Consider the following 10,567-nt stretch of genomic DNA (forward strand, 5'->3'; position numbering starts at 1 on the left):
CACGAAAGCTGGTTAAGGGAGTAAGTCATGTCTTTCATTTCTTTTGTATTCTTCCAAAGAAGTTAGATATTTTTGCAACAGATATTCAAAAAATGGCATATTTATGTGATTTTTCCATTGCTACGCTTGATAAACTCAAAGAGATGGAGTTAAGGGTGACAGATTTCACCTGACTTGTAAATTGGGGGAGCCAATTCAGTAGCGACAGAAGCAGCATGGGGTCAAGAGACTCTTTTTGTTGAAAGAATAAGGTCTGTGGTTATTTAAGGACTCTTATCTAATCTAGGATATCTGTCTGTCTCCCTCTCATCCCATTCCTTGGGTGTTATACACAGAAATAAAATTTTAGCATGTAAGGAGATGAACAGCCAAGAGTTAAGTTCCAAAGGAGAGATGTGTCTAGTCTCAAGTGGTAGAGAGAGTTACTCCCAGGCTTTTGCCTTAATCATTTATTAGGTGGCCATACATATGTATGAGCACCAGCATCTCAGTGGATCAGAGTGGTATTCAAAGGTCACAATTCATCCAGATCCATGTGTACTTTCCAGAGATATCCCAGCAGTTCTGTGTCTATTTTTCTCCTGGGGACAAATTCAGTGTTCTGGCTTCGAGATACATTTAACAATTTGACATCAGAACCAACCAAAGAAAATTGCTGGTATCTAGAAGCAACTGATAATTACTATTTTCCAGGGTTATAGGGCGTTTGCTTTTAAGAGTCTCTTTTCTGCTTCTCACTAGAAGAAACAGAATTTTGGTCCAAAACAAACCCTAACTCACAGATCCATCTGCTTCACTGCCCAAAGAAGTGAGTGGACTGGAAGGCAACAGACCAATTATTCACTGGAAAATATTTGCTGAGGGTCTATTGTCTCCAAGACAGTGGGGATATAATCCCATTCCCAATCTTTATAATATCCCTTCTCCCACGAGTAATGTGGCTGGGTAACCTCTGTCAAGACAGTATTTGAAGCATCAAACGTGGCTCTGCTATTGGCACAGAAGGTAACCTCAAGGAAAGACTTCATGTATGAAAAGTGAAAGATTTTGGTCTCTTTGTATAGGTTTTGTGAGGTTCTGCTAAATCAAATATTCAGATAAGACCAACAGCGCAAGACTTTTTAGAAACCCAAAACTTTTAAGTGCTCATTAAAGAGTATGAATTTTTTGATGAGTGTTAAACTGTACTGCACAGGGAAAGAATTGCAGAGCAGTGAAGCACAGCTGTCTGATTAATCTCAGTCCATTAAAGAGACTTGATAGATCTAGAATGCAACTTTGAAAAAAAAAAAAAAAGAAAAAGGCAATGTGCACTAACGTTAGGAAAGCAACTTGGCATGTTAACAGAATTCTAATTTAACCAGTAAATGCCTATTCATTAGTGTGCAAAGCCATAACAAAGGCTATAAACTTAAAAAAACACATGCACACACAAAGCTTTAATTTGGTAACATAATCTGAAAGAAAATTGGACCCAAATTGCTTTATGTCCAGTTAAATCTTGCTACCATCTGAACAGAGAGTGAAATAAAACAAACACTTACTTGATGAGATAGATATTCAGTTACTGTGCATTTCCATCTACAGAGCAGAAATATTTCAAAATAAATACAGCATGTCAAGTGAAATTTACTCCATCCCCTAATTTTACTAAACACAAATGACTTATTCCTGGGGTACATACTGAATTACAATATAAAGGTAGGAGAATTTAAAATTAGTGTGACTGGATTCTATTCAAGAGCATGGGGAAAGAAAACAATGCTTTACCTATCAAGCTTCTTGAGAATTTTTCCTTTTTGGGGAAATACAAGTATTTAAAGGGAATCCTCAAGATACCTAAAAATTAGCTCCAACAGACTGAAATCAAGAGAATCTGAACAGGGAGGCAACACTGGGAAAAGTACAGAATGAAGGAAAAAAAAAAGGCAGTATCTGGATGGTCCATATGTGGGGATTTCCTGCCCAGGGTGGTCTGAGAATGAATTTAGGGCCTGTTTACATAGCAGTGGCTCTGATGCCCAGGGAGGACATTCGAACACTGTTCTTTATGCTGCTTCTTATGACTTATTAGTTTCATTTTCTTTACCTATTTCCTTTTAAATCTCTGCACTCGCATTTCTTATTTTTTTTTTGAGATAACACTGGTTTACAACACTATATAGAGGTATAGGGTCACACCTCTTCAATGTGTATTTTACCACACCACCCCCACAACTAAAACAACAATAATCCTGCACCCCAGTCCACTGGGCTCCCTCTACCTACTGCTCTCCTCTCTCCCCTTCTGGTACTCTCTGCAGTCAGATTCTAAGGGTTTGTTTTGGCTTTGTCTGTTCCTTTGCTTTGTTTCTTTACAGTCCATATGTGAGTGAAAGCATGCAGTATTTCTCTTTCTCCTTCTGACTTATTTCATTTGCCTGCAATCCAATTTCTAATCTCAGTTCCCTAGAGATTTATGCCTTGATATGGAGGATGATGACATCCTCCTAGCCAAAGTCATTAACCTTTTTATGGGCCCCCAAATTTACGTATGGTGTTTGATGTCAGTGATCACCCCATCATTTAACTATTCTTTCGGCTGCTTCTGTGATTTTGTACTTTCTTAGTCCTAGTTTCCATTTACCAAACAGGGCTAGGGCTAAGATGGAGGGAGTGAGGTAGAGGGTAAAATTTAAGGAGGCACTCACTGTTAGGGTCACATGAGTATGACATATTCAGACTGAAGAAGTCTGGATAATCAAGACCAACCTGTATTTGGCTAAAGGTACAAAGCAAAGGGTAAAAGCATTTGGCCTCTATTTTACTCACTGTTTTTCCATGGCAGAACATACGGCAGAGACTTGGGAACACGCATGCCTGAAGCCAGGTTACTTTTATGTTCCATAACGATGTTGTTTGCAGGGCTGCACGAAGAAAGACAAATTTGACTATGGCAGCATATCTTTATTCTTCAGACAGGCATACAAAGACAATCAAAATGTGTTTTCCACAATTTGGAAGCAAACAACCACCTTACATTCTGAAGTGTAAACACATTTCCATCAAAACAATCTTGCAATTAGAATGATTACCACTTCTCGGGAAAGCTCACTGTTCTACAGAGGCATTACGATGGGGCTAACCACTTTCATTTTCTAGAAATTGAGATAAACAGCAATGCCATCTACTGTTCAGTCATATGACAGGCTTATCAACTCACTCAATAAACGTAACAGAAAATAAAATGCCAAGACAACCAAACTAACAAATCTCATAGACTGGAGATGAAATTAAAATTGTACCAATGGAATTCATCTTTAAATTTTTCTACTTTGGTGCCCACACAAAATAACTTACAATGACTAACTGACCTCAGGAACTATGAGATAAAAATTGATCAACATTCTCTTTGGGGAAAAAATGTTATTTAGCATCTCCTACTCTCAATTTTCTAATGCAGAAATATTCTCACTTGGGCTTGAAACTTGAGTTTTTAAGATCTTCTAAAATTCAAGTTGTAAAGAGAAATCTTACAGTTTTAAACGTAGATACAAAATCAGTTGGAAGAAGAGATGTATTTTCTTCCCTGCCCAAAAGGTATTTGGAATCCTCTAATTTCAAATCAAGAATTCTTAAGATTACCTTTTCTTCAGATCCTACCTACCCAGAGTTAAAATGATTCATGTAGTATAGATGGAGAATTTTTTCAAAGTATTAAAATAGCAAAAAACCCAAGCAAGACATAAGAAAGTCTGGCACCACGGTCTGCCTTGCTAGACTAATAAGCTAGTATTTTTGTGTTCCCACAGTGATTAACACAGTGTATGACTTTTTTATGAATGAAAAAATAAAGGGAAAAAAAATCCTCTGAAACAGTATCTAGTAGTAGTTTTTTTTTTAAGATTTCTTTATTTATGCATACAAGAGCTGGGATGCAGGCCAGAGGAGTGGGAGGGTGAGAGGATTCACCAGAAACAGAGTGGGGAGCAGAACAGGCAGATCTACTGAAATACACTGTTGAGGGGCACAGTGGGAAAGATAGGAGAGGTCTGCTGCACCATGTGGGTCACCCCCCTGGCCAGGGATTGAACTCGTGCTGCGGTAGCTGTGGCAGGCTTCGTAGTGCTGCGTCTTAACCCCCTGCGCCACCAGGGAGGCCCTACCACTGAGTAGTATTAAGAAAAGAGGTCAGTTCATGCTTGGATGGCTTTTTTAAGTAACAGAGCACTTTGACTTTGAAAGGCAGTGCTGGCAAGGAGACCATTTCATTTACCTGTTGTTACCACAGTAGTTGGTTGTGCCCCAAACAAATGGGGTGCTGGTCTGTTCCCACAAATCTGCCAAAAGAAGAAAAACAAAGTTGGTGGTAAGACACTAGTTCCTGCTAGTTGAATCTGTGATAATATACCTAAGTTTGGAGAACTGATCAAGTGCCCTGCCTAAACAACACAGTAGCAGGAATTTAATTGAAAGATATAAACACAAGCAACATAAATAATAATAAACGTGCCCAGTAACAACCAAACACAGATGGCACAACACAATTTATGGGAAAAAACAGATGCAGAGAAGTGCTTTATCCAATCAAGAGGGATGGGCTGTTCCGTGTGTCTGCACAGCGATACAAATGTGCTCGTCTGGGGGCCCAATAAAAATAATAAGGCATTCTGATCAACATGGCATGCTCAGAAAGAAGGAAAACCTTCCGTCTGTCTTAAGCAAATGACTTGAGATTTAGACACTGAAGGAAAAACTGCAGAGGGGCTTCACCTTTATCCCAGTCTTCGTCACAAGGGGGGCACTGCCATGTGCTCTCGGCCAGGGTCTCTTGTCCCAGGTTCCTAGTCTGGTTGACTGCAATAAGAAGGGGACATCACCAATCGATGTTTAAAGGAGTTAAGAGTTTTTATAAGGCTGCGGGACAGCAACCTGTTTCTGAAAAAATGATTGTATGAAAGCTAGAGAGGGGTCTTATCACCTTTTTCTTTTTTTTTTAAAGATTTATTTATTTATTCATACAAGCACTGGGTACAGTCAGAAGCGAGGGAGGGTGAGAGAATTCACCAGAGCCAGAACGGAGAGCAGAACAGGCAGACTGACGAAATACACTGCTGAGGGGAGCAGCGGGTGGCAGGAGAGGTCTGCGCGCCATGTGGGACCCTCGCCCAGTGGCCGGGGGATCGAACCGGCACTTTAGAGGCTGAGGGCAGCTTTGCAACCCAGTGCTCAACCACTGCGCCACTGGGGAGACCCTGGGGGGTCTTATTTCTTTACCAACAGAAGAAAGAAAAGCAGAAACAAAGATGTTTACTATATTTATGACAATGAAAGGATTTTTATTTTTAGATGACTTCCTAGTACCATGAATCAAACAGCTGGGAAGGGAAAGCAATCTGACAGACACGACCTGACAATCTTTTGCTGCTGAGATAAAAATCTCAAAGGCAGAAAAATATTGTTCTTTTGAAAGGATGAAAGCCGAAAATCCAGGCGACGATGCAGCATAATAAAAATGTGAAGAGGCCGGCCTCCCGCACTGAGACATCTAGCTACTCAGTCTTACCAACATCCTGCTCAATACAACTTTTGTCGTCACAGCTTGAGATATGATGACTGATTTCGGCCCGAGGAACCTGGTGGCGAGCATTGAAGGGACAAGTAGCCAATTTGTTTGCGACATCAGGATGATTCTGTGGAACAAAAATTAAGGGGTCTGTCAGTTTTTTGGCGTCTATTAAGTTCAGGGTGAGTGGCTCATCTTGATTTTATAAATGGCTCCCCTAAAATCTCTCAATAAACTTGTGGCATAACTAAGATAGGTAAACTCACAGTAGAAAATTAAGAGATTGATGGCTCAATAAGATCACATAGACATGATGACAAAATCATCAAAATGCAAGCCTCTTTGTTATGATTGTAGAGACTGACATCACAGATACCAGGTTAAAATGGCTTACATGGAGCTCCACAGTGAATTTAGAATTTGGCACTTGAACCGTATTTCCTCCTCCTGTTTATTTCTCAGGATCACAAGATTCAGGCGGCACCTGGACTGGTAGAGCTCTCTGGCTGTGTTTAAAAGCTGATGTTCAGGATGAATAGCAACACTAAAACACACTCAGCCTGCACTGCGGCAGTCCCCAGCGACTGCAATGCCACAGTGCCAGCAAGGCTGGAAGGGCGCTGCAGGAGAGGCAAACCGAGGATTTCTCCAACTAACGCAGGAATGTTTATTTGACGTAATGATGCCTGAAATGAGGCTCTGAACGATATGACCTTTATCTCTGCTATCTCACCAAGAAAAAGCCCAAATGATAGTCTACCTGCTGACGAAGTTCTTTATTTTAAAACAAGAAAGCAAAAGAAAAGTGTTCTGGTAAATATACCAACAATTAAGAAACATTAGGAGAAGCAAAAGATGTATCACAAATATATGTCAAAAAGTAAAACTGATTTAAAGTGGGCAGAAGGCTAGGGAAAAACAGGGGATGGAGAAAACTGGGAGGCATTTATCTTCTTGATTTTCACAAGGGATATCAGGTAGCCAATGCAAAGGTTTTGTGGCCAAAGAACATCAGAAGAGGGGTTGAGGTCTCAGTGCTATCAAGCTATTTCCAGGCATTCCAGTTTGATCCCTGGCCAGGGAGTTACCCACATGGCGCAGCAGACCTCTCCAGTCTTGCCCGCTGCTTCCCTCAGCAGTGTATTTCAGTAGATCCGCCTGTTCTGCTCCCCCCTCTGTCTCTGGTGAATTCTCTTACCCCCCCTCCACTTCTGGCCTACACCCCAGTTCTTGTTGCATATATAAATAAAAATCTTTAAAAAATATAAAAGGCCTCCCTGGTGGCGCAAGGGGTTAAGAACCGCACTATGAAGCAATCCCGGGCCTCTGTAGCAGGAGTTCGATCCCCGACCGGCCAGGGAGAAACTCACATGGCGAAGCCAACGGCTCCTGTCTTGCCTGCTGCTCCCCTCAGCAGTGTATTTCAGTCAGTCTGCCTATTCTGTTCCCCACTGTCTCTGGTGAATCCTCTCACCTCCCGCACATCTGGCCTGCACCCCAGCTCTTGTATGCATAAATAAATCAATCTTAAAAAAAAAAATAAAAAGGGCTAGAGAAATAACCAACAATGGTACTACAGCCATATCTCCAGAACTGCAAGAGAAAAATACATGATGCTCACACATATATGAATTGAATCTAGTTTGGATTAAATGCCAAAATGATTTTTAAGCATAAATCCTGGCAGAACTTTGGTCTTTGTAGCTGACACTGCATTCTAATAATCCTTTCAAAGTGCCTTAATCAAAGCAGTTAATATCAGCTATGTCCACAAGTGAGCAGAAAAAAAAACAAAACAAAACTGATGAGGTTTATTTTTCTCCCCCCTCACGTGGCTTACTGTGAGATAGTTATTCTTAGGAATAATTTTTTTCTTGGGCTAAGCTCTAGTTGTTCAACTTCTCTAAAGTTTCCGAACAAAAATCAGAAATATGTGTATTACAGCATTCAATCTTCATCAGGACAACGAACACATCAAATTTGCAAGGCAAGAGAGATTTCTCACTGTTAGCAAAAATCAGTGCTTCCTCTCGTACAAAGGGTGCGAAAACTCCAAAGAAACTGTTTATAAAGGACGCTATGTCACTACATAGGGGGAGAAAAACAAAACAAGAAAAACAACAACAAAGGTAGCTAAGAAATAAACTCCCCAAAGGAAGATTGCTAAAAATAGTTCAGCACTCAGTTAAAACATTTATGCAGAAATGATTTTAAATCAAGAAAATGTGGCTTCTTAAAAAACTCAGGAGGCATTACAGGGCAATTTATGAAAACAATACCCTACCTTTCTGCACTTGATAAGATGATAAGGAAACCTGCAGGCCCTGATCTGGTGATTTTTATCATAGGGGCATTGTAATAGCTTCTCAGGGTCCAGGGAATCGACTGAAAGAAAAAAACAATGTAGGTATTAAGTAAAACAGGCCCTTGTAAAACTACTGTATTCCGGGCATAATGTATTTTTTACAGAATCTGTAATAATAGAACAAGACAGTCCAATGACAACTTGGAATTTAAAAAAAGCTGACTATAAGTTTGAAAATGAAAATGGAACTGAGAAGATAAAACAGTGTAACTACCAAAGCTTTGTAAATCCAACAAAACAGCAATCATGGAAGGGGGTCTAAGTTCAAATTTGGATGTACATAAATAATTTTGATTGTTGATTACCCTTATCATAAAACACAAAGTTAATGAAATCCATCCTCATTCCTTTTCTAAAAATGCTAATGTAGGGTGAGTCCTATCTCTACTTAGCCCAACCAGGTTTCCCGAACAGTATGCTGAAGTTTGTAATGAATGGTGTGCTAATATATTGGTGGGCTGGGGTGGGGGTGTGAGGGTGTCACTGCACATGTGCCCCCTCCCCCATACTGGTCCTTTTTTCAAGTTGAAGGTAGTTAAATTTGTATATAGTATGCCATGACATAGAAAAAGCTGGTAAGCCCTGCTCTATTTCAATTATATGCTCTATGGAAGCTTGAAAAATATTGGGGCCTCCCCTGGTGGCACAGCGGTTGAGTGCTGGGCTCCGAGGCTGCCCACAGCCTCTGCAGTTCCAGTTTGTTCCCCGGCGGCCAGCAGGGTCCCACCAAAAAAAAAAAAAATAAATAAAATTAAAAATTGATACATTTCTTTCTCATCTGTCTGCTTTAACTTACTACTATATGCAGTTCGTGGTCTTGATTTAGTGACCTTTCTGATGAAACCAATTACCTTTAGCAAATAGGTGGTTTTACGTTTTATATTTTGAAACACATATGAGGAAAAATCTAGAATTCTTTAGCGATTACCAAATTAGTTAGCCAAAAAAACAGAATAATCTGCAAAACCATAATCTCTTCAAGCTGAACATATGAAGCTGCTGTGTGAAACAAAATCCCTAACCCACACCAAACTAGTTAAAGTCAGCCTTAGAGGACTACACTTTTAGTATTTCTAGAGCTAGTTACTTCAGAATGTGTAAATACTACCTTTAGGCTTTACAAGATTCTACAGTTGAACCCAAATTTTAATAAGCCTGGGAAGGGAATTAAATGGTTAAGCACAATGAATATGAGGACAGGAGGTAACCTAATTAAATGCTGTTGCCACCACTGAAGGCACTGATAAAAGTGAGCTAAAATATACAATTCACATTTGATAAGAAGCATATAAACCAGGAGACTGCTATGAAAATCAGAAGTCTGTGGGGAAATGAAACCGACAGCTTCACTGGGACAGTGGTAAACATAGAATAAATTGTTAACCATGATCGAGATACAAATGAGCCAGAAAGGTGACTTGAAGGACACAGGGAATAGGAAGGAAAAGTCTTAGAGGACAGGCTTATTATGCCAACGAGGCTCATCCCAACCAGCAATCTTTTCATATTTCAGAAGCTTTAGGACACCCAGGGAGAGTTTACAGATGAAATTCTTATTAGACACCCAGGGAGAGGTTACAGATGAAATTCTTATTAGTTTTCCTTCATTTAATCCATTCCATCACTAGTAAATATTAGGCCATGTCAGCAGCTCACAGCCCAGATGTACCTTATGATTCACATACATCAGACTGTCCATACAATGACAGATGTCAGAGTTGACAATGATAGTTTCCGACCATAATGTTTTATAAATTGGTGTTTGGTGACAAGTAGGTAGATCAGTTCTAGACTGCTTTTCTAGATTTAAAAAACTTATTTTTTTTAACTAAAAATTTGTGGTGAATGATTGCTGAATCATTGGAGAAATAAGAATTCCTCTTAGCATTTAACATTAGAAACTCAATATACATCAATATTACTATGTATACCATATCACCCCACAAATGAGAAAGAAAACAGGTTACCCCTGTGTCATGAACAGAAGAAATGAAGTTCTAAGAAATTAACACGTATCATTTAATAAAAATAAATGTTTACAACAGGTGTGATAGCTGCAGTTTTTTCCAAAGTTGATGGCTTCCCATACCTCTGTAACTATTTAACTTTCAAATGTCTTAGTTTAAATGTGGGCACTTTTCTACATCAGCACCACACAGACTTTCCCTCTAATGTTAGAGCTAAAACTATATGTAAGTAATTTATTTTCTAAAAGCAACAAGCAGTACATACTGTAAGTTTCTTCCATGTTGGAAATGAAGGAGTCGAATCCAAGTGCTGGGGGAAAAAAAGCAGTGGTCAGGGAATCAGAAGTGAAATGCAGAGGTAGCCCTAAAAGTAGAGTCAAACTGGAATTGAAGCTTCCCCCAAGATCAATATAAGAATCTCTTCCTCCAAATATTTTCTCCCTTTTATCCTTAAATACTCTGAAGCATTTTAATATTTTTGCCAAATTCACACTCTTGGGATAAATTCTAGGGTTCACAAATAATTAAGAAAAGCCAATTATGACTGCCAATTTAAACTGTATTCAGGTGACAATCTATTTTAAGTATCATCACAACAGCTTGTAATGTTTACCAACTATTAATACTTGAAAAACTTAACAGCAGAGGGGGCAAGTCACCACCACAAGAATGCTGTTATCTCTCGCTCCG

At 39.5% G+C, this 10,567-nt stretch overlaps 1 protein-coding gene across 1 annotated transcript; it reads right to left on the bottom strand.

Moving 5' to 3' along the window:
• Window positions 1-2,803: 2,803 nt before the first annotated feature.
• Window positions 2,804-10,182, bottom strand: GTSF1 (gametocyte specific factor 1; the record flags this gene model as incomplete). The annotated part of the gene is made up of 6 exons (XM_084256146.1): window positions 10,143-10,182; window positions 7,830-7,930; window positions 5,546-5,672; window positions 4,753-4,836; window positions 4,256-4,319; window positions 2,804-2,906 (listed from the first exon to the last, which is right to left on the bottom strand). The coding sequence occupies exons 1-6, from the start codon at window positions 10,156-10,158 to the stop codon at window positions 2,804-2,806; spliced, it is 495 nt and encodes a 164-aa protein (XP_084112272.1). The 5' UTR covers window positions 10,159-10,182.
• Between the last annotated feature and the right edge of the window lie 385 nt (window positions 10,183-10,567).

The sequence above is a fragment of the Talpa europaea genome, assembly GCF_964194135.1.
Source record: "Talpa europaea genome assembly, chromosome: 15".
In the NCBI taxonomy this organism is placed as follows: domain Eukaryota; kingdom Metazoa; phylum Chordata; class Mammalia; order Eulipotyphla; family Talpidae; genus Talpa; species Talpa europaea.